The sequence below is a fragment of the Arthrobotrys flagrans genome, assembly GCF_004000055.1.
Source record: "Arthrobotrys flagrans strain CBS H-5679 chromosome Unknown unitig_3, whole genome shotgun sequence".
Lineage (NCBI taxonomy): Eukaryota > Fungi > Ascomycota > Orbiliomycetes > Orbiliales > Orbiliaceae > Arthrobotrys > Arthrobotrys flagrans.
Genome location: NW_027137547.1, coordinates 3,507,882 through 3,530,805, shown reverse-complemented (window position 1 = coordinate 3,530,805; position 22,924 = coordinate 3,507,882). Strand labels below are relative to the sequence as shown.

Sequence of the window (22,924 nt, the reverse complement as noted above, 5' to 3'; positions counted from 1 at the left end):
AAGATTAGGATACACATATAAAATCCGTACAGGATAGCATCGCGGACGCAGCTTCTTTTACCTGATATTTGGCATCTTCTTGTTTTCCTGTCTTCGTCGATAAACCCTGCCTGTTCTTCCTTCTAATCCGGCATTTGCATCCCAATTCCGCCCGTCAAAACGACGTCTTCATATGGTCCATATCTAGGGCTCTTGTCGAGCTGTCCCGCACCGTTATTAATCTTCTGTAGAGAGTCGTCTCGAATCTCTCTCTCTTTGCTTCCACGTAGGTCATCCTTTCGGCGGCCAGCTTCCCCTTTCTCTAGTTTGCAGGGTCTCGTCCAGTCCAGTCGATCCAGTTGCTGGATCGTACGCCTCCTCTCCTGGCCTTCCCTTCCCCTGCCGGCCTCGCGTTCTGGTTTGACTGCTCGAGCTGTGTGCGTCTGCTCGAGCTGTTCTGGATTGGCCCTCCAACCGAGACGGACGAACGACGCATCTCAACCCAGCCAACTAGTCTCGCCGGGCATCGTTTTCTCACATCACATCGCTGCTCGCCCATCAAATCACAAATCCTGACTCCACTGATAGTCCCTTGGTATTAATTTTGCCCACAATCCTGCCGAGTCCCTTCTCCTCTTTCCCTCCCCCCCTTCTTTATTATTTTAAATTTTAAATTTTTTTTTAAAAAATTTGTTCGTTGCTGGGAAGACGTTGTAAGTTGAGTTGATTTTATATTTCTGACTCTAATAGTCGGCTCGGTTGCTATGCATGGCTTTGGCCGGTACTGATTCCTAAGCCTAATATAAACTTTAGTTGACTCGACTGTCTCCGTCTCTCCTCTATGCTATCAACCACAAACCCAAACCTCAACCTCAACCTCAGATAAACCGACTTCGACATTCGGTTTCTACTCTCCAGCTCGACCAGGGAACATTCTTCCTAGAGAACTAGCTTCTATCTCGCAGATTCTTCGAACCTCCTGCTTGGCCGCTTAGAGCCTCATTCAAGATGGATTTCTCAGCACCCACTCGGCCAATACCAACTACATCCTCCCTGTTTGCTAGCTCTGCTCCTGCCGTCAAACCTCCCTCTACAGCAAACCCTAATAACATCTCTCATTCCCTGCAATCACAAGCCTCGGCTTCGGGTGCCTCGGGGCCATCCTCTGCAAGCTTAAAACGAACATCTACAGACCTTACCGATGGACTAGGCGCGTCTGGAAGCAACACCATGCCACCCCTACGATCTCGATCAAATAAAGTTGCAAAGAACTCTCAGAACGGCATCGACCCGTCTAATGTCCCTGGTCAGCTGCAGAATGGAGAACGGAAATCTATCAGCCCTCCTGTTCCCGTATATGACCCCAGAGATGATGTAGGTTTGCTGTACCCCAGCCCTTTCGGTTATATTTAGGACGATATGCTATTTTGGATGCTTGTGCTGACTCGTGACTCCTACAGCAAATCAAAGACCTCCAAGCAGATCTTGCTAAGCTCCAGAAATGTGCTACCTGCGTCGTATGTCAGGATCTGCTCTTTGAACCTTACTCGTTAGGGTGTGGACATGTGTTTTGCTACTCGGTAGGAAGCCATGACTCGAGCTTCTAGTGTATACGAAGATGCTGATGGATGTTTCTAGTGTCTGAGAGATTGGTTCCGTCAGAAGAAGACTTGCCCGGAATGCCGAGCTCGTGTTAAGCACCAACCGGCTCCTGCATACCTCGTAGGTCTAAAGCTAAAGCATTTGTGATGCGAATTCTGACGATTCTGTGATAGATTCGAGACATGATCGATACATTCGTTCAACGAGCTTTACTGCAATCGCCCCATGAGGAAGGACAAGCCTTAAAACAGCAAAAGGAGGAGGCTCTCAAGATGGTTGACGCGGATAAGTCTGATTCGAGGGGGCTCTTCGGAGGCATGTTTGCTCGAAGATCAGATCTCCAGCCCATCTATGATCCTGCCGACGGTGTTGCGCGGTGTCCAGACTGTAATTGGGAAATCGAAGGCCGGAGATGCGCTAGTTGTGGACGACGCTTTCATACCTCCGAAATGCCAGATGCGGATAGTGATGCGAGCGACGCTAGTGAATTTTCTGAGGAGGAAGAAGATTCAGAATTGGATGAAGATGACGATAGTGCACAGGGGTCAGAGCTATCGGCCAGAATGGAAGATGATATGGACGACGATGAAGAGTATCACGAGGACAGCGAGAACGGATGGGAGCCAGACTATGACCAAGACCATCGACTAGCGCTTGCGCTTCAAGATTCTTACCACCAGGAGTTTATGAGATACCTTGGAGCCACACCCGATTGGGTGGAGTCGCATTTCGGCGCCGACAGAGCACTGGCAGCTAGGCAAGCGGCAAGGAACTATGTCGAACGATCCATGAGTCGTAATCTCTCGAGTCCCGGTCGGTCACTACAGCCAAGCTCGCCGTATAGCAGAGATTCAGACGATGATAGTGAGGAGCATACTCTTGACGAGGACGAAAGCGAAATGGACGATTTTATTGTACACGATACTCCAGACCGCCGAACCCGACGCCAGCAACCAGCGCCACGTACATTGAGACGACATGCTCGGAGGAGTGTTGGTGATTTATCTGACGATGAAGATGAGGATGAAGATGAAGATGACGAGCCCGTGTTGAGAAGGGACAGAGCCCGATATTTCGAAAGGCACCCGATTATCATCAGCTCCGACAATGAGGACGACGAGGAAGCTGCCGGCTTGATCAGTGCTGCGGGTTACGCACAACTCGATCACGATACCACGACTGGAGACGATGACGATGACGAGGATAGCTTGGACGAGAGCAGCATCGGTCAGGTTTTGAGGCCCGCCGGCCCTCTCCGAGCAAATACCATGCCAGCAACTACTGCATCCGTTAGCGCGCGTCGTAACCCAAGGGAACAAGCAACTATCGAGCAACAACGAAGTGCCACCCCTCCGGCAACTCGGCGGCGGCGCAGAACAGTCACATTTCAAGTCCCAGATGATGCGGATGGGGAAAATGATAGTGACACCAGGGATGGGGATGGGGATTTAGATATGGACAGACATTCGAGAGCAGGTTCCACCTCGTTAGCCTCCATCACCTCCAACCGAACTGACGCGTCGACTCGTTCCAATCGCAGTGGCGGAAATTCTTTTTCGCAAGATACACCTTTAGTTAATGAAGATGAGTCCTCAGACGACTCTTTGCCGCGCCAGCGACGGCGAAGGGTTGGCACCGCCACCTCCTCGTCGAACCTTAGGCGTGCCACAGCGGCTCATCAGTCTGGTGGCCCACGGAATAGAGCCGGGCGTCCAACAAACAATGTCGACCCGATGGTGCATAGACTTTTGCGAACCTTCAATGCCCAGAGGAACGAATCTCAGCTGGAGGGACTCGGGATGTCAGTCTTGGAAAATGCGATTACATTTACCCCTGGCCCTCGGTCGGCTAGCCATGATCTCCAAGAACTAAACGATCCTATTGTCATTACGAGTAGCCCCGGCCCCGCATTTTTTCAAAGGGATGGACACCGAGCAAGTCTCGGTGCTCAGGCAGCCAGTAGGGAATCCAGTCAAAATCCTCTCTCTCCATCATCTCCGCGAAATTCGACCCCATCGCGTGGAGTGAGCGTGCTCTCCAACGAGTCCACTCCCCGTCCGAATATCACGAGCCCCGCAGCTAATGCGATGGCGGCAGCTCTATCGAACGTAACGGGTGAGCCTAGCGCTTGGGAACCGGCGGCTGCTCCGAGCAGTGTTACGTCCAGTACTGCTGCTACTCTCGGGAGCACGCAAAACGGCCCTTCCGGCAGAGGCATGAGAACAAGACGAAGCAATGCCGCTCTCCGGGGGCAAGACATTCAACGAACCGGTACCCCTACGGGACGTAATGCCACCAGGCGCAACCCCGGACACGCTCCCGCAGACAATAGGGATATCCAGGGGAGAGCTCGGGACTTTCTCGCCCAGCGTACAAGGGAGATTCAAGCGACAAATACAAACGGACAAACCTCGAACGGTACGAGAGCCACAAGAAACAATCAGGCTGCGACTGCAGCCATGTCATTGCAACAGAGAATTGCTGCCAACCGTGCAAGGGATTCTACGACACCTACACCTGCGGCCCAGACCCAACAGACCGGGAACGATCCAGCTCCACCCCGTAGCCTGACGAGAACCGATACTGCAAGTTCCACGAGCCGCAGATTAGGGTTCCAAATCGGGCAAGGCAACAATCCAGGCCCGTTGTTTGTTATTAGTGATGATGACAACCATTGAAATTGCTTGATACATGTTTTATTTATTTTGTTGGATATAGCCGTTTAATCCGCAACCCTATACCGCGGATGGCCAGACATCTCTATTCCTTTCTTACAGGTTACTATTTGGGTTTATTTTCAACTTTGGTGGATCATCAAAGGACATTGTTTACGGCGCAACATTTCCTTTTTTTTTATTTCTATCGTCCCCTGTATGACCTGTTCTCTTCTCCCATCCTCGTTACCCCGAATGATTACACGACAGACCTACGATAACCACGAATGCCACGGCCGAGATACGATGCTTACTCGTGCTTCTATTCTATTGCATGCATGCACGCACGCACGCACACACACTTGTATTACCCCGTCGTGTTTACGCTGGCCTGCTTGTTACGTTTTTCTTAGTTTTTTTTTTTTTGTCGCTCCCCAGATACGAGCTTTCGATTTCCTCTATACTTTACACGGCCTGTAGACCTTTAGCAAAGGTGCCGAATACAAAAGAATTTTGATTTATCTAATTGGACACGAGAATTTCAATATCACCATCGCCATGTGACCATGCGTGATGTGCCATCTATATCTTTTACAGCTTACTAATGGCGAACCGATTGATCTATGAAGACCGGTAGCCGTAATGATGACGAGGCGGTAAGGCTGCATTTCATATATCGCCTTGGCTCTATCCAAATCTCAAGGATTCCACAAAAGCCCCAGACACACCGTCTAATCCTTCTTCAGGTCGCTCATAACCTCACTAATAACACCGCCACCGGCAGTTTTATCCCTCTCATCCTCGTCCTCCTCCTCGCCTTCCTCCCTAGACCCCTTGACGATACTCACGACCTGCAGTCCATCGCCAACCTCAATATGTCTCTCGACTGCACTGGTAAATGCATCCTTTATGATCTTCTCAACTTGTTCCTTCGATAGATCAACCTTGGGCCTGGGTTCCTCGCCGTTCGAGCCCGGTACGAATTGATTCTTGAGGTTGATCTGATTGTCGAGGAACGGGGTTATTAAGGAAGCGGCGGCACCGTAGGCACGGGATTGTTCGCGTTCGAAGGATCCGACGTAGTCGTACGAGTAAATTGCACCGATGCCTGTACGGTTAGCAAATATTAGTTCTTCGGGTCCTTGAGGTGGTAGCGAGGTTTACGAAGTTCACATACCCTCTTCGTCGAGGCCACCGAGGAGGGGTTGGCAGTAGTACGGGAAAAATCGCTTTTGGTACAAGATCCGCGATAACATGACCGCGGCAGCGGCAACAGTAATATGTTTATCGTGATTTCGTTTATAATCCTATACTCCCCGCCATTATTTCATCAGCACCCGTCCTATTCGCTACGATAAGCCGCAGGTGAGGGGTATCCATACATCGATCTTCCTGGCCACCTTCCTCACCAACTCTTCACCATCGGCAGACATTCCAACGACGCCTAATATGATACCACTGCCTACATCGTAGACTTTGCGCGCGGTACGGGTGTTGATGCTATATCCTTCGGAGGAACGCGTGTCGCCAGCGATGATTACGTAGTCCTTACCCGCGATGCCGAGGATACAGCCGCCGTTTTCAGTGTACCTGTCGTAAAAAGTTGTCAGCATGTTATGTTAAAAACGGTACCGGTCCATATCACGTAAGAAGGCACCGGAGCATGGGGAAGAGAGCTTACGGGCTCCAGTGGTGCTGTCTTGGTTGGGATGCTGCGGTCGGGTGGACATTGGGCTGCGAGTACGGGAGGAGGTAGGAGGAAGCCATGGCGGGTGGATGAAGGATGTAGACGGTTCGTGACGGTGGAGTTTATGGGTAGATGGTTGGTGGTGGGTGGTGATGAGGTCGTGGAAGGTAGCTTGGAGCTTCGGAGCTGGGTTGACGTGGGTCCCGTCCTTCATACGAAGCTCGAATTGCGTGGACACCAGGCAACACATTTTTTGACCAAAATGCAACAGGGTTTATGGCTGCAGCGTTAAAGTTGCAACGTCCTTCTCCCCACGACGCTGAAGATTTCGAACTTTCACGTTGACATGGATTAGGACATAGTATGGAATAAGGACATCTACGGCCTGGAGAATGTTCCTGATAGCCGGTGTAGATTGAATTAAGGCATATACCATAGCTGGTTCATCCCGAGCTTATTCGGATAAACCGATCATAATAGAAGGTTTAAGATTAAAAGGACTCGAGTAGTTATCGGTACTGGCCGACTGGGGCCCGAACGTATCGAAGAAAACGTTCCTCTTTTGAATATAGCAGTGGGATTCCTATGAATTTCTGTTTTACTGCATGTTAATTCTTGCTGCCTGTGTACACATACGATAACTTATTCTCGCTCTCCTTTATTGGGAAAAAAGTCATACTATCAAGAAATCGAACTTGTATACGGGAAAACCAGCCGTTGGATAGGACCCAGAGAGGCGAGAGAAGTGTCTCGCGGTTTACTTCGACCCTGCGGCCCTAAGGCCCGACTTACATCCTAGGTGATAAAGTAAAGGTTTTGTCAAAACCAGAAAGAAATAATTTATTAAACCTTTGGCGTGTTTAAAAGACCTCGAGGTTAAGAATCCAAACGTTGCATATTTTGTGTTGCTCCACCTTGTCGCACGGCAATGCCAGCCGTGCTGGATGGTGACGAACAGCATCTCGAACCTGACATACTTCTTCACAAACATCAAAAATGCTCGGTTTGGTACAATACAACAGCGATGAGGAGGATGGCCAAGAGATCGAGGAACCGCAAGCACCCCAGGAAGTTTCGGCGAACATTAAGGTATTGTCGATTGATGTGTGCCTTCTTTACGGTTCGGTTACTGACGTGCCAGATCGCGTAGGACGAATCCAAGGCTGCAGACAGAGCTACCCCTGCCGCATCAATCAAAGGTATGTCCTGTATTCAAATCCCGGATCGCATTCGATGATGATGGTTAGCTAAATCCCTCAGATGGTACCTCTGGTGACGTGATACCCCCCGTCGCGGCACCGACATCCGCAGTCCTCGCAGTATCCTCGCCGCCACCTATTCAAGGACCACGGGTTCCCTCTCGAAATGAGAACGACACCTTTGGGCCTACGCTCCCACCATCGATCGAGATGGAATACCCACCTTCCGATGACGGCGAGGACTCGATGCCAACGTCGCCTCCGCTATCACCATACTCCCATGCACGATCGCTTTTACGTTCATACACGATCCCGAACCTTACGCCCGATTTCACAATCCCCGAATCTCCACCCGGATCTCCACCGGCAGGTACATCAAAACAATTCGCTACGTTCTTGAACCTTAAGAAGAAGAACGTGCATTTCAACCAAAAGCTGTCGCAGACTACCGCTTTGCGAAATCCGAATCTGTTGGAGAATTTGATGATGCATGTTGGGATGGATTCTGTGGGGCAGTATGCGAGCAATTGGAGGAAAGATATTTGGAACCCGGATCCGAAGGTTTTGGGGGAAGGGATTGAGAGTTTGAGAGGGGAGAATGCAGTACAGGCGTTGGCGAGGTTGCAGAAGGTTGGATTCGAGGAGAGGATGGCGGAGAGGAAGACGGTGGAGTTCGTGGGCAGTAGCAGCGCTGGTGGGGAGAAGGGCGCAAGTGGGAAATCACAGGTTCCGATGAGTGCAGCGGAACGAGTGATGTCTGGACTCGATCGTGATAGAAAACCGTCGCCATCGGTGCCGAAACGAGACGGACAGGGTGGGTCCACGAGAAGGGAGGACGATAGAGACCGTGACAGGGATAGGGATCGCGACCGTAATCGGAACCGCGACGACGGGAGGAGGGATAGGTATAGGGATGAGCCGGAGAGGCATAAACGGCACAGATCACGATCGCGAGAACGCTCGAGAGATAGGCAGCGGTACCGCGAGAGAGACTACGGAAGAAGGTAGCTTATCGAGCAAACCGGTGGAGTGTACGATAGATCAGAGAAGATGATATATACATATATACATAGTATACGGATCGTATACTGCCACGGAAACACCTCAACATCCGCTCGTTGGGCCTTTACCTAAATACCCAAAAACCGATCGTTCGACGGTCTGCCAAAACCTAGACTATGATTCGTTTTGGGCCTTATCGGCTTCGACGACCCTCTTCGCCGCAGCGGAGATATCAGCTCCCCTCGCATTACCACCGAGTTCCGCAATCCTTGCATTCGTATCCCGTATTATCATCCCCACGTTCATAACAAAGTTATCCCGTTTCTTCAATTTCGCAACGACTTCATCCACTATCTCAGCTATCTTTTCAGGTGCGAGAACCTCTACCCGTCCGGAATAGTCCTTGACGATATCCAATTGGAGCTGTTCCTTGTCGACGAGATCCTGTCTCTCTGCTGTTTTGAAGGAGTCGATGGCGACATTGTGCTTTTTCTCCATGGATTGAAGGATCTTGAGGATGTCCATGTCGTTCTTTATAGGCCTAGGTGGCTGAGCCATACCGGCATTTGAGATTTCGGCGAGGATGGCCTTTAAATTTCAGACCCGCTCATGCATACAATACCGGCGAGATGATGACATACCTTGACGACATTGAGCCTGGTTTCTTTGATGTTAGATAACTGCTATGATAATTTTATACGGTATCAAACTGGGTACCTACTTCTCCTTATCCTTAGCTTTCATAGCAGTTTTTAAATCTTGTCTGCCAATAGCATGCATGTTAGCGCATCCGTACATGCGTATTAGAATTTGTTCCGCTACCTTAGAGCGAGAAGCAATGGCGGCGAGGCAGGTTGTGCGGCCGCAGACTCCGAATAAGCCCGGACCAACTGGCGCGAAAGCGACCGCGAAACAAGCAACCTCCGAGTTCCGAACATTGTAGCTTTTCAAGTATTTTCGGACGTTGTGGTGTCGTAAACGTAACCTCTTCAGGATCGGGTTCCGTGGCGCTGAAATTTCACGTCGAGAGTTTGTTCGGGTCGTAGGCGGGAGCCTATTTTGGCCAGGAACTTTCCACGCGAAACTTCCACCTCGTGCCCATCGATGAATATTCAACGAACACCAATTATCATCTCGGGACAGTTTATTGGTTGTGACCGGAAAATATTGAGCTTGATATTACGACGTCACTCGAGGATGGATTAGATTCCTGAAAAGTATACGCATACCCTACACCATGGCTCTACCCCACCAACATCTTACTCCGCAAGAGGTCTCGTTCATCTGCGAGAGCGAACTCATCACGATAGTTCCGCGTCAAAGGCTCGGGGCATTGAATCTGATATCGGTGAGTATGATTCTCCATCTTGAACCGTTCTCCGCTAACCAGCTTCTACTTTTAGATAGACACTCGTCCGTTGGTTCCACCCCAGAGGGCAGACGTTCCGTTGTGGCTAGCCGTGTTCCTGCGAAAGCAGAAAAGATGCAATATCGTCCCACCGGACTGGCTAAATGTGGATTACCTGGAACGGCTCGTAAAAGAGGAATCGGACAGTGCTGCTTTCTCTCAGATGCCATGGAGATGGATGGAAGTTGCGGAGATCTTGTTGGATACGTAAGTCTTTGCGGAATCGTATGATTTGAATCCGAGAACAGTATTTCGTATTGATATCATCGATTTACTCCGAATAGATGCTCGGAGGACTTGATCTCCCCTTCGGAGATCGCATTGCACATCCGGTCGTTGAGAGAATTACGACAGGCAAAGATTCGAGCTGGCCTGTCAGACCAAATGAACAGCTCTTATATCAAAATCAACAACTTGGGTTTGATGGAAGTCTGCGAGATTAGGCCGTGGGTCGGTAAAGTAGTTGACGGGCTAAGAAAGATCGAGGGCGAAGCCGGGTCGACCGCTGCCAGAAGAAGAAGAGAGGATGCCGACGGCGATGAGGACATGGACGACGATGGGTACTAATGAACACCACCTATTACGACTGATTTGCGTATGTTTCATCCCCTTCCCGCGGCTTTCTCGATCATCCTATCTGATCTACAGAGCGGGGCTGTTCAAAGTCGGGCGGATACAATCCAGTTCCCACCGCTGGCAACATATTCCCGTCTGGAACTTTGCTCTCAACTTTTTTTTTCTTTCTTCTGCAACAATTCCGAATTACAAAACATCAAGAATTGAAGACTGGCATGTCCCTACCCTTCGTATCCATGGTTATACGACCCAGTCCTTATCTTACTAATCGACGTATTCCATCTTCGTCCTTTAAATGTTATCGTCTACCCCCTCTTTACATTTATTTCCAACAGCTCTCTCAAATACCTACCTTTACAGCCCATTCGATTCTTTCCCTCATCGATAGTTATCCCCTCCTTTTTTATATTAAATCATCTCGTCCTCGCCTCGAATAATGGCGCCGAGATTTCCCGACCGCTCAGCCGGAAGACGACAGCTACACCGTTTAGCCGACCGACGTCCTCCAACAAAGTCTCAAAGATCGAATTTAGGTCGCTTTAGTCGGTCAAAACTTGCAGGATGAGGAGTGCTCGATTAGCTGCGATGCGATCTGTTAAATTAACCGCCGGACGTATTGATCAATTTATACAAGCGTTGAGCGGAAGGTCAGATCGTTCACGTCCAGGCCCTTCGGGAAGCAAACGCTGACTCGTATAGACCACCCGATGCGCCTCAAAGTTCCGATATGGGAAACGGAGACGGCGGCGGCGAACCAACCCAGACCCCGAAGAAATTCGTCTAGCACCGGAGCGGATGACTTTCGAGACTACTCTAGATAGACCGCCTGGAGAAAGGAGCCAAAGTCCTCCGAAGCGGCGGCCGGCATCGAAAGCCTTTGAAAAAGTAATTTTGGAAGAGACAAAATATCCATCTTCGGGTGACCGTGACAGCGATTCCGAAGAGGATAACCTTTCAGGGTTTAAGAATGGCATAAATTCGGAGCAGAAAGTCCGGAAATAGTTAACCAAATTAATGGCAACGAGTGCCTGAAACGGATGTTTGAACTTTGTATTATTTATGCTTCGGGTCAGTCGTTTGGGACGACTAACTAACGGCTCGCTTTATTACACTTTTTTTATATGCAGGTACCCGGAACAGCCGATGCGGTACGGGCAACGTTTCCTAGACCGGGAGGCCAAGCCGGACAGACAGCTGGGTTTTGTGTTTGAAACCAACTTTGAAGAAATATTTGAAAGGGGGCAAAAAATCCCAGATGTCCCCGTTTTATACAATCTCGGCCCGTCCGAATTTAAAAGAGCCGAGGTGCTCATCTTTTGTGGCAAAGCATACGGATCTTGGTCATACAACGCACTATTGACTGCATCCTTGTGGTATTTACGATGGTTCGGTCTCGCTGGGATCGAACAGCTGACGATGAACGAACATACCATTAGATACAGTAGAGTTATACTAAGGATGTGATATCTTCAACGGGTGTGTGTAAAAGGTGGAGGGGCCCCTCCGACTCCTTACCATCTTTGGGGACGAATACTTATCCACGGCGATCACCAAAATCCACCTCGACGGCTCATCCGTCAAACCCGGCGATGGTAAAGTCCTCGGACGGATTTTCCAACGTAGTAATCTTGTAGAACTTGGTTTTAAGCGGTGTTCTTACGTTGGTGTTGATGAGCTCAATAGAAATCTTGAGGGGGCGGATGATGATGATCAGGGAGATGGGGATTTTTTTATCCGGGATTACGAGAGTTGATGGGATGAACGGGATTGTCCCACCAAATTTAAAGAGATTATGGTTTTGGTACCGTTGACGGGGTATGGATATGGAGAGGGAGTCCCAAAGTACGGGCTTACGAGGAACTGCAGAGGTGTGCGAGGAGGTTGATGGAGAGGTAGTGGTGTGAGGATAACGCTCATAAGACGAGGGGTGGTGGGGCATGAGAAGGTGATGCAGAGATGTGGGGTTTGTGAAAAGGGCAGTGTATTTCTTGTGATATCGGAAATGTTTGCGATAGACGTTGGGGGTTTGCGTGTAATGGGTGTTTGAGGGTAAAGTTTGGAGGCATATGTGAGTTCTCGATACATCGATGTCCGATTCTCATAAATCATGAACAAGGTATATCTAACGGATATAATATAGACTGGAAACCGGGTGTCCGGAACCGTTCCCTATATATTCTTCACGGATCCGGAAACCTCATCAATCCAACCGCTCACCACCAAACATGCTTCAATTCCGCTGCGGCCAAAGGACCGCCTGCGAATGGCGAGATTATCAATCCCATCACACCCACCCAGCTTGTTCTCCGCCAAATCCCATACGCACCGAATGCTCCACATTTACATGTACTGCGGCTGAACGAATAGTAGTCATTTAGAGGATGATGATATTTCATTGCGACTTTTGTTAATGTTCCCCGCTTGCGTGCTTTGGGACATCTGTATCTTTCAAGTCATCAGGAAACTAAAGAAACTGGAAACATAGAAAAGCAAAATGTAAACCGGTGCGCGCGATATAAAAGGCGATACGGTTTGCCAGCTGTAGACCTTCCGGAGCCACACACGTATGCACGATCGAATAAAACAAAACTGGTGCCATTTTCAAGCCCACTTGCCGAGCAAAGCCATCAACCCGGCCCCCAAGATAGTGCAAGCAAGCATAAACGCCAACTTCTTTCCATCTCTGGTTCTCTTCGGATCGAACAAGAAGTCCCTGGCCAGAAGTTCAACCAATCCGGTATAGATCAAAATACCCGCTGACAGCGAATCCAAGATACCGCTGACAACGTTAGCGGTAAACGATCCAGGGTTATAAGATCCTCTGAGACCTAGACCGATGGCGATGGCGATCGGTGTGGAAAGGCCGTATGCGAGACAGAGGATCCAGGGGAGCCAGCTGCCGGATTTGAATGGGATGGCAGACATACGGGCGCCGATTCCCAGACCTTCGAAACCTTGGTGGAAGACAAGGACTGTTGTCCAATTCGTCAGTTCAAAGTTCTCCGAAGAAACAAGGGAGGAAAGGAATACATACCAGGGAACAAAGTATCGAACTCCTCCCCCGCAACCCCCAAAGCCAGACCGATAATCACGGAGTGGAAGATAACCCCAAACTCCAAGATCAAAAACGCAGAAAACTGCGAATAAAAATTCCTTCGGTTGTAAACACTATCCTCATCACCCCCATGCTCCCCAGAACTGTCCGACTTGCCCTTCCCGTTCGAAGCCTCCTTCGGCTCTTGTGCTACGTACATATACCCGTTAGCTTTACCTCTGAATAAAGAAATAAAATAGCTACTAAACAAGTGCTTACAAAACCCCGCCATGCTCGTAACTTTACTACCCGTTGCCTCCCCGGCGACCTCCGCCTCGGTCCTCCCATCTTCAATCCCACCACCGTGTCCGTGCGCCGCTCCAAACTTGGCTTCTGCGTATCGTTCCGCGATAACGTCGACCAGGAAGATTAGCATAATACTGACCAACGCAATAGCTGGTGGCCAGGTATATTCTGCCCAACCGCCGGTCATGCCGACACATGATGCCGGTCCGATGGCTTCGTATGCCGGTGCGAGGAGATGGATGAATGCGGTGGCGACGATGACGCCGGCACCGAAGTATCTGGCGAATAAGTAGATGTAGGATGGAATCTTGAGACCCGGAGCACGACGAGCGGCCACGGGGAAGATGGTGCAAAGGGTCGAGACAATGAGGATCACGAAAAGAGCAGCGATGCGCGCACCTGTTTTTTTCACGGAGGGGTGAAATGTTAGGCCTTCTTATGCTATGCATGACAATGAACGATCGGCTATGGGGATAGAATAGTTACCAAGTAGGCACTAGCTAAGTTACTTACCCAATCGACCATCGTATTCATTTCCTTCAGAGCTCAAGAAACAGATGATCTGAACAGGGTCCGCAGTAGTCAAATCCACATTGGTGGGATCGAAAGGAGCATCCGATGCCTCAGCCTCCATCTTTGCTTGCTACAAACCTGCTCTCGAAGGGATCCTTTTTGGCTTTCTTCTATCAGAGAAATGATGGATTTTGTGCTTTGGCTTGACAATAAAAGTCTTTTGAAGCTGAAGATATAATTGAATAACAAGAGAAAAGCGGCCTTGGTCAAAGCTCCCAAAGAACCACAGGGAAGGAGGGATACCAAGAGGAAAAGAAAAGAAAAGAGAAGCATGAGAGAGAAGGACAAGAAAGAAGAGCCGCTTCCCAAGAAAATACCAAGCCGCTATTTATGTATGAACGGCGAGAGGACTATGTCCCCCCCCTCCCAGGCGTTTCCAATTCTTTCCTTTCCACCGCGCTCCACTATTACTATAACTATACTGTACACTTGCTAAACCCAACTGACTTTTCAGCCCATGCTACATATAGATATGCCATTATGCAATGCCTGGTCCACCCCCCCGGCCAGGGTTTCAAACTCTCTTCTCTGACTTGTCAGTGTCCATCAACCTACCCACGCTTTGAACGCTTTGAACCCGATTTCCAAGTTCCGGACCGCGAGGTTTACGTCCTAAAACAGGATAGTCTTTACGTTTTTTTTTTTCTTGGTCTAACAAAGTGGGTCCCCGGCCGGTCCGTTTTGGGGGTTGGTTCGCAAGTCGGAGAATCGCGGGCGGTGATAGATAAATCCTCTTACGAAACGTGAAGCTAATGGGAAGGAGGAAGTTGGGAAGTTTAGATATGATGTATGAGGCACCCATCCCAGGATTTCTTCACACCCCACCACCATCATCAGGAACGAGTCGGCATGTCTTATGTCTTTGGCAATTTACAGCGGTTAACGTTACGGGAGGGTACTTTAACACCGTCTTTTGCTTTTCTAATATATGCCGAAAGAGCAAGCAGGCATCCAAAATCCCCAAGATATGGTGCCATCGTGGCCTTGCACCGGAATACATTCCCAATAACCCGCCAAACTAAAACTTACAACCTCTTAACTTAAGAAGTATAAATACCCCGATCATCTTTCAACACCCTTTCTCTCCATCTCTCTCCATTTTTCCCTGTCGATTTAGCCCATGCTGTGCTACACTCCCCCGGGTAAAGCAGATAAAAAAGAAAAGGAAAAAAGACACTCCAGCTAAAACACAAACTTTCTTTCCTTATTAACAAAAAACCGCAACCGTATTCGCCCAAGGAGCGTAATGTCATTATTAGCACGACATCGCACTCCGGAACCATTTAGTGTGGGTGGGTGGGTTATTTCCAAGCCCGCCGGATCGTTTGCTTCGCAAAGCTTGTTACTCCATTGGTTGGGGTTTTTATCAGCCCACCGCTTTCCGGCCTTGCAATAATACCACGCTACATGCCGGCCGAAAAAGAGGGGTAGTATGCAAGCAAGTCGGAGTCTATCGGAACGCCAACCAACCAAGAGCTCGTCTTTCGCTGCGACTCGTGGGGTACATGATTCATACCTGAATATATACCGATAATAAGGGTTTTGACTTGCGATTTTTAATCTTCTTCGTCATGCAGGATATGTTGGCGAGCAAGTTTTAAGGCATAGTGATTGGTCAGAAACCCTTTCACCCACCCCAGCTGTTGGAATTTTTTTTTTTTTCCTTTTCGATCGAGTGGCTGCATAGACGGCAGGTATGTTTCGAGCTTAGCCGAAAAGTTATCTGAAAGGGAAATGTCTCGCCGTTCGGAGGCCCCACAAGGTACGTAATTACCTTCGCTCTGTTGGATCGCAATCGTTATGATGCCATGTAACCCTATCGCTCCACCCTCTCAAATCCAGAAGAAAAAGAAAGAGCGTTTTTGGAAATATCGTAGCAACGGGTATTTGTAATTATCCTGCATCATGCGCGAGGAATTTCGAAAACCATGTTCCGGCCAAAAGTGTAAAGAATTGGAATAGGAAGACAGAACGTACTTACATACGAAGAAAATGGTCGAGTGACCGTGACAATGGAACTTTCCATAGATGTGCAAGTCCGCATACGATCGATTGCCAATCGATCGTTGTCCCCGGTTGATTCGCTTGGGCATATGCGAAAGAAGATATACATCTCTACGTATCAAGCAAGTACCCGGGGGCGGTTATTCGATTCCTACTTTGCCCCAGCTGAGTTCGGGTGGCGAAGATACCACGACGCGAGTCGACGTCTTGACGATATTCGATCCGTCCCGTCGTACAGCCGAATGCAAGACCTGCGGGATATCGGATGACGAAGACGGGGCCTGGGGTCGACCTCAGCTCGGCCGACCGTCAATTATAATCGGAGAATGAGCCTCTAGATATCGAAAAATCCAAGGCCCTGCTTTTGTATCACCAACTCGGCTTGGCCGGGGAGGCCCGGAACTTTGAACCGGTCTCGTACGGGTATATATGATTTGGAAACCGGTGAGGCGTTCGAGATGGATCCATCGATACGAAGGACCCTACCGAACGATCAGTGTAAGATGTCGAGTGTGATTTAGGATATGTCTATCGGCCCGTTTCATTTGTATCAAAATTATAGAAGGGTGGGTCGTCTGTATCGAGAGACTACATGAAGGCACAGCAAAAAACAAAGGGGAAAATACGAAAACGCGGCAGCTGTAGTTGGTAGATAGAAAACGCCATTCTCCATCGAATTATAGCATTAACCTCCCGACGAATTCGAAGCTTGCATATTTGAACAAGTTGATAAGATGGAAAAAAGAAAAGTGGCTGTGCAGCTGATAAAAAAAGATCCCGGTCCCCTCCTCCTCCAATCTTTATTCTCCACAGTTAGCTCCCATATTAGCTCTCAATATCGACCATAATAGTCGCCATTTTCAACCCGGCCTCTTCGATCGACACGTCTAAATGCTCGATAAGATTCTTCCCCAGGCACTTCAAATCGAATTCCTTGTCCGCCAACCCTTCATCGCCAGTTTTCGTCGCCTGTCCCGGCAGCAAATCCGCTTTAACATACTCGAAGATTCGTTCAACCTTATCCGCCAGTGTGAACCGTCTAACAACCCTCGCTCCGTCTGGAAGCCTAAACTGAACTCTCGTCACTGCTGGCGCGCTCGCCGGCGGCTCGGAGTGATGTTTATTCTTCGCTATCGAAGCAAACACCGAGACAGGTTCCGCTGCACTCGCTTCAGCCGCGGCGGGGGCAGCTGGGGGAGCATCTTCAATCTCCTCGTCCAGATTGATCAAATCATCCTCGCGCCCAGCCTTCTGCTTTCCTTCCTTTCTGGTCAACAGATCCGGATCCTCCGAGTCTCCGTCTTCTCCCGGTGAAGCTGCGACTCCCAAACTCTGCTGTAATGCCAGTTGCATCATTTCCTCCTCGGTCATATGTTCCACGCCCCGGGCCTTCTCCTTCGGCTTTTGTTGTACCGGCATCTTGACGGAAGGATCCAACGAATATCGTTCCAAAAACTCGTGCAGTTGCATCAAAAACTCGTTCTTATCGGGTACCCGACTCCAACTCTTCAACAACTCCCCAGTACGAGGGTCGATGATTCCGATATGCGGGTAATCAACCGAAACGTACCGATTAGCATTTAGGTACAAGTTGATATAATTCAATCCATCGACCGAATCGTTGGCATATTGCAGGAAAATAAAGTTTTCCTGTACGGTAGAACGAATCGCGGGATCTTTCCAGATGTCACGGTTCAGGACTTGCGAGTCGAAAACCGTGCTATCTTGAATGTTAACCATGAGCCATTTGAGACGTTCTTTACCGATATCTCGGGCGCTCGAGAAGTCGGCACGGGTCATGATTTCGAACGGTGGGGTGTAAAGCTCGGCGAGACGGGAAGCTCGACTGGAGACGTTCGAGGCGCCGTTAGTAGCCTGAGCAAGTGCGCGGCGACGCTGAGCAGGCGTTACAGGAGCGTCGGGGTCGCCAAACGCCATCGGGTCGTCGGGAACCCGCTGGTTGAAGATACCGACGGGGCCACGGCCTGTGAGTTTACGACGTTAGCGATCAGACCCATCCTATAGATGTAAAACCTCGTGGTGATAATTGCATACCTTGCGGCCTTCCCATCGTTCGGTTTCTATGCTCAACCAACCGCCTGATGTGATCGTCACCCGGTCCGACCAAAGTCTCCGTAGTTCGAGCCATAGGAGCTCGAACACCACCTATATCATCTTCCCTCCAAGAAGACCCAGCGTTCCGGCCTCCACTACCTCCAGCTTCGGCATATAACTCCTCCTGTAACCTCCTAGCCATAGCTTCGTCGTCTTCATAGATATCCACATTCCCACCGACGTGACCACTTCCTCCTCCTCCGATGTTCCCAACATTCGGTTCGGATGCAGCTGCAATAGCTCTCGCGGTTTCCATATCGTCGTCTTCGTCATCATCGATGGATATAGCATCACTACCAGTTCTATCCTGATGTGCCAATGACGACTGATGATGTGTTGTGGCAGCCGTAGGAGCGGCGGCGGCGGGTAGAGGTGGAGGGGCAATGGCGGAAGCGGAGGCCGAGGAACCACCAACGATGGAGCTCAAATCAGCACCATCGTTAGCAAAAAATAGCTCGATGGCTTGCTCGAGGTTCCACTCGGTAAGGCCTAGATATGTTTCGGCTTTGTTGACAGAGGAGGTCTGAGTTATGGCGACGAACTGCGCGAGCAGCTCTTCGCGAAGGTTGTCCATGGTGGGGAGAATAGGTGGGCTGAAGGTCTTGGCCTCTGGTGGGTAGGTGAGAAAACCGTCGGGGGTTGGATACGGTAGGTATTGGATTGCAACTTGTTAATAGAGCCGTAGGGGTTATCGAAGGATGTTGCAAAGCTGCAGCTTTGCTCGACGCGAGATGACCGGTGATGGTGGTGAAGTTGGTGAGGTGAAGAGGAAGCTAGGAAGAACAGGATGAGCTAGAAGGTTGACGTTGGCTGGCGTGCTGCGTGGCAAACGTCCAAAGGCAAACTATTATAACCCGTTAACACCGCTCGCCCGTTATATGCCTCCAGATTACTGTTATATTATCCGCTATTGTCTTTAAATATACAGCAGAAGAATGTAGATGTTTTGGCATTTGATTTTGCTTCAAGAAGGATCCAGCCGAGTTGAGTCAGGGCGCAATCAATATATGACCCATAGCTTAGCTTAGTAGCCAGCACTGGTATCTAAAGTTCTCCACCGGGCGAACATACACTCGAAACGGCCAGGCGGAAGTAGCTGCTTAGCAAGCAAGCAAGCAGTCCCCCGGGCCCGGGCTTATTTAATTTAGGAATCCCGCTACCAATCATGCATTATAATACAAATGCATAGCTAAATTGCTTCGAGTCAAAATAAATAAATAAAAAACTTTCTGCCTTAGCCTGCTCATGCGGTTCTGTAGATAAATTGCGGGGGCTGTTCTGTTAGGATGGTGCCTTATAGGACACTCTTCGGACACCTCTCCACCCGACAAAAGCACGATGCCTTAACCTCCACATCCGCCACTGCCCTCGCAATCCTCAATTGTAACTCCACCAATCCAGCTTCTTCTTCCCTGCCCATCTTCCTCAAACACTCGTGGTACCCGTGTAAAGCCCACACGTTATTCGGGTGCTGCCTCGCCCTAGGGACACCCTTATCGAACCCCAAGTCCTCCCTATATAACCCCGCCGCTCTTTCAACCTCCCCTTGCTCTAGTAATAAGGCAGCATAAGCATGCCGTGTAGGCACCATCCACCCCCATGGTTCTCCGTAAATCAACCCATCATCCAATTCCACCGCCCTCCTGAGCGCCTCGAACGCCACCTTATAGTTTCTTTTCCTGTATTCCAACTCCCCGAGTAGCATCTCCTTCGCCACAGCTAACACGTTGACGCTCTTGTTCGTCGCCGTTAACCGTCTTCCGGATACCCTCATCAGGCTATCCTCAAACAATCCCTTCTCGGTCCCGGCTTCCTTGATCCTCCCCGTTGCAGCTGCAGCAATGGCTTTTGCATAATGTATCGTAGCTGTAGTAACACAGTAAAGGCTTTGATCGACCGGTAGCTTCAAATTCGATATCTCCTCCCACCTTCCGAAGCGGATGAGTATATGCGCCCTAACGCTCAAAAAGCTCTCCAACCAATCCGCCATCGGTGGACTCTGCACCCGTAACAAACTTTCGGGTATCGAGCTCTCCATCGCCGTAGCAGTTTCCAACGCTACCTCCGACTTCCCGGCAAGCATGGCAGCGTATATAAGCGAATGATAATCGTGAGATCTGTACAAGGTATAGAAGTTCTGCAACCCAGCGTTGGTGAGGTACTTTTCGTCCGCGATGATAGCAGCGGTATTCGAGGCTATTGCACGTCTGTAGTCGCCGACTAAAATATCAATGTGAGAGGGCATATGCCGAAGATGTCCTGCGTCCGGGATGAGGTCCCGTAATCGGTCTGCGGCGTCGAGCGCCAGTTCCGGTCGGGGAGACATTTCCATCAGGTGTATGTACATGTGCAATACCCCCGGATGAGCCCAAGATAAAGGATTTTTAATCGCCGTGTCTAGGCAATCTTTCGCCTCTATAGTTCTCGCCTTCGAAGAAGGAAGGCCCGTTTTGAGATCCCATAGCTGCCAGGGCGTAAGATTCATCAATGCTTCGGCGTATAAAGTGGCAACGTCCAGATCATTTTTAAACCTGGCGTATACACTCTTCATCGCATCCGCATAATCTAAATTCCACCTCAAAAAGCTCTTTGGCGGAGTGCTATCCTGATATCGCAGCCTCAGGGCTCCGATGAGCGCCAACTCAACAGGTCGACTCCCATTCAACCGTACATACTCCTCCGCCAACTTTGCAGCAGAATAAGCCCTCTGCAGCGATTCCACCAGATCGGAAGGATCGAACAAGTTCCACGGTTTGTTATAATTCGGACCGAGAGCGTATGCGAGACCCCAGTGGGCCATGGGACATGTCTGGTCATGTGAGATGGCATTGGCAAAACATTTTACGGCTTCCTGGTGGTTGAAACCGTAGGACCATATTAGGCCGCGGTCGAACCACGTTTGGCATTCGGAAGACTTGGTGGTGATGGGACGGTGGAAGGTGCCGAGGTCGTAGTATGGCAGCGAGGATGGCGGAGGGGGCATCATATCGCGTGGAAGGTTTGCCGGGGTTGGTTGTTGGAGTTTATGTGTTGGCGAGGCTAGTACCTTTCGACGTCAATCGCTCGACTATCAGATATATCGATAACGGTACTTCAAAAGAAAGAGATGATCATGTATCATGAGGCTCAAGGAAAAGATCAATTGTTTCCAAGGTATTTTGTAGAAATCGCGGCCTCGAAGAGCAGGTGTCATCAGTATATGTACCCCGGGTTCCTATCCGAGCTAGCTCTGGCCCAGCTAGCTTGCTTGCTATCTTGCCGAAGCTCCAAGCTCAGCTCCAGCTCTCCCTGGCCACGCCGCGGCATCGGCCTGGCTCTGCATATCTCATATTTCGGCCAACGCCGCCTCAGCCATTTTCGAAATAACTAACTCCGATATAGAAGAATCACATTTAAATTAATCAATCCGACCTCATGACCTGGCAATATGTCAAGTTCACGCCACACTGATATCAGCCGTGACGTGTCAGTTCTGTAGACTTCGGACGCTAGCTAGTTCAAGTTTCAAGCTTCGTTGTGATACAACAGCTCTAGCGATTGAATTCCATCCTTTCTAATCGGAAATTCCCCTTCTTTCTGATCGGAACTATGTCTATATCCGTCTATGTATACTAAGCCCATATTATAGGCAAGTAGCACAAGCAATCCATGCCATGCCATGCGCGTGCTGGCATAAAGAGCTCTCTTTCCCCTGAAGCTAAACCCGTCCTATTGTTGCTGTGCCACAATCCCGTTCTCAAGCACCTGTATCAAATCCGACAACCTATATAATATGACAGTAATCAGCCAATCTTTTCCCTAATATAGGCTAATATCGTCCCACCATCCTGATAGATAAGTCTACGTATGACCTTACCTCGTAACACTGAAATCCGTATATTCGTGTCCCTTCAATTCTTTGTTCTCATTGTTTTCTAGTAATACTGTCAAACCGCCTGCTTTGCGTCCTGCTGCCATGTCGTCTAGGCTATCGCCAACCATCTATTCCCCAGGGACGATCAGTTAGTATCCAAGGAAGCAACGGATCGATAAAATTGATAGATATACGTACGATTACACCCGCACCACCACCTTCCAACCCCAATTCTTTCGCAATATGCAAGATCCCCGCTGGACTCGGCTTCGGTGGCTTAAAATCCCTTGTCACGATCGGAAAGAACGTATGTCCCGTTATAAAATTGGCGATCAGATATTCAACAGGCGCGCTAAAATCCAAGAACGTTAATACTCTCCCCCCCAGGAATGGAAACAGAGTCGAGGATGTAGAAAGGATTATGGGAGAGACTTACTCAAAATTCCGCGTACAAATAGCCTTCCTCACCCCCCTCCCATCCAAATAATTCATCAACTCAACCAACCCCTCCTGCGGCTGCATCTGTCCCATCGCCTCCCTCTCCACAGCTCTAATTTTCTCAAACCCAACCTCCTGCTCCGACTTCCCTCCTACCATCCCACCACCTTCGGGAACAGTATCAGGCAATCTTAACACATGATCAAGTATGTCCGTCCCCTTCGTAATCCCCAATTGTCGTCGCATCTCAGCAAACATCCATGATTGTGGAAGACATAGCGTGCCGTCTACATCAAAGACGACGGCTTGGAGAGGGGGGAATGATGATGGCGTTGGGGATTTGGCGGGGTCGAGAGGGGCGAAGCCGCGGGGTTTGGGGGATGTCATGTTTTTTGGGAATATGCGGATACGGGTGGAAGTGGATTGATATCTTGGTTGCAGAGGTACCTTATTAACTGCGACTGAAGGGCGATATCGGAAGTTGGAGATAGCTT

General features: G+C 49.6%; 9 protein-coding genes across 9 annotated transcripts; 3 read left to right on the top strand and 6 right to left on the bottom strand.

Annotated features, from left to right (window-relative positions):
• Positions 1–987: 987 nt before the first annotated feature.
• On the top strand, positions 988–4,259 carry DFL_002415 (uncharacterized protein; the record flags this gene model as incomplete). The annotated part of the gene is made up of 4 exons (XM_067631195.1): positions 988–1,353; positions 1,440–1,559; positions 1,618–1,701; positions 1,755–4,259. The coding sequence occupies 4 exons, from the start codon at positions 988–990 to the stop codon at positions 4,257–4,259; spliced, it is 3,075 nt and encodes a 1,024-aa protein (XP_067493764.1).
• A 707-nt stretch (positions 4,260–4,966) lies between these two features.
• Positions 4,967–6,002, bottom strand: DFL_002414 (uncharacterized protein; the record flags this gene model as incomplete). The annotated part of the gene is made up of 4 exons (XM_067631194.1): positions 4,967–5,343; positions 5,413–5,542; positions 5,618–5,825; positions 5,917–6,002. The coding sequence occupies 4 exons, from the start codon at positions 6,000–6,002 to the stop codon at positions 4,967–4,969; spliced, it is 801 nt and encodes a 266-aa protein (XP_067493763.1).
• A 916-nt stretch (positions 6,003–6,918) lies between these two features.
• On the top strand, positions 6,919–8,129 carry DFL_002413 (uncharacterized protein; the record flags this gene model as incomplete). The annotated part of the gene is made up of 3 exons (XM_067631193.1): positions 6,919–7,011; positions 7,073–7,121; positions 7,183–8,129. The coding sequence occupies 3 exons, from the start codon at positions 6,919–6,921 to the stop codon at positions 8,127–8,129; spliced, it is 1,089 nt and encodes a 362-aa protein (XP_067493762.1).
• Positions 8,130–8,297: 168 nt separating this feature from the next.
• On the bottom strand, positions 8,298–9,061 carry DFL_002412 (uncharacterized protein; the record flags this gene model as incomplete). Its single annotated transcript, XM_067631192.1, has 4 exons — positions 8,298–8,711; positions 8,765–8,780; positions 8,845–8,886; positions 8,946–9,061. 4 exons carry the CDS (start codon positions 9,059–9,061, stop codon positions 8,298–8,300), a joined length of 588 nt encoding a protein of 195 aa, XP_067493761.1.
• Positions 9,062–9,360: 299 nt separating this feature from the next.
• On the top strand, positions 9,361–10,098 carry DFL_002411 (uncharacterized protein; the record flags this gene model as incomplete). The annotated part of the gene is made up of 3 exons (XM_067631191.1): positions 9,361–9,471; positions 9,527–9,738; positions 9,816–10,098. The coding sequence occupies 3 exons, from the start codon at positions 9,361–9,363 to the stop codon at positions 10,096–10,098; spliced, it is 606 nt and encodes a 201-aa protein (XP_067493760.1).
• Positions 10,099–12,708: 2,610 nt separating this feature from the next.
• On the bottom strand, positions 12,709–14,081 carry DFL_002410 (uncharacterized protein; the record flags this gene model as incomplete). The annotated part of the gene is made up of 4 exons (XM_067631190.1): positions 12,709–13,079; positions 13,142–13,351; positions 13,421–13,846; positions 13,961–14,081. 4 exons carry the CDS (start codon positions 14,079–14,081, stop codon positions 12,709–12,711), a joined length of 1,128 nt encoding a protein of 375 aa, XP_067493759.1.
• A 2,768-nt stretch (positions 14,082–16,849) lies between these two features.
• On the bottom strand, positions 16,850–18,713 carry DFL_002409 (uncharacterized protein; the record flags this gene model as incomplete). The annotated part of the gene is made up of 2 exons (XM_067631188.1): positions 16,850–18,009; positions 18,080–18,713. The coding sequence occupies 2 exons, from the start codon at positions 18,711–18,713 to the stop codon at positions 16,850–16,852; spliced, it is 1,794 nt and encodes a 597-aa protein (XP_067493758.1).
• A 720-nt stretch (positions 18,714–19,433) lies between these two features.
• On the bottom strand, positions 19,434–21,122 carry DFL_002408 (uncharacterized protein; the record flags this gene model as incomplete). Its single annotated transcript, XM_067631187.1, has 1 exon — positions 19,434–21,122. One exon carries the CDS (start codon positions 21,120–21,122, stop codon positions 19,434–19,436), a length of 1,689 nt encoding a protein of 562 aa, XP_067493757.1.
• A 725-nt stretch (positions 21,123–21,847) lies between these two features.
• Positions 21,848–22,817, bottom strand: DFL_002407 (uncharacterized protein; the record flags this gene model as incomplete). The annotated part of the gene is made up of 4 exons (XM_067631186.1): positions 21,848–21,902; positions 21,996–22,120; positions 22,191–22,344; positions 22,429–22,817. 4 exons carry the CDS (start codon positions 22,815–22,817, stop codon positions 21,848–21,850), a joined length of 723 nt encoding a protein of 240 aa, XP_067493756.1.
• Positions 22,818–22,924: the final 107 nt, after the last annotated feature.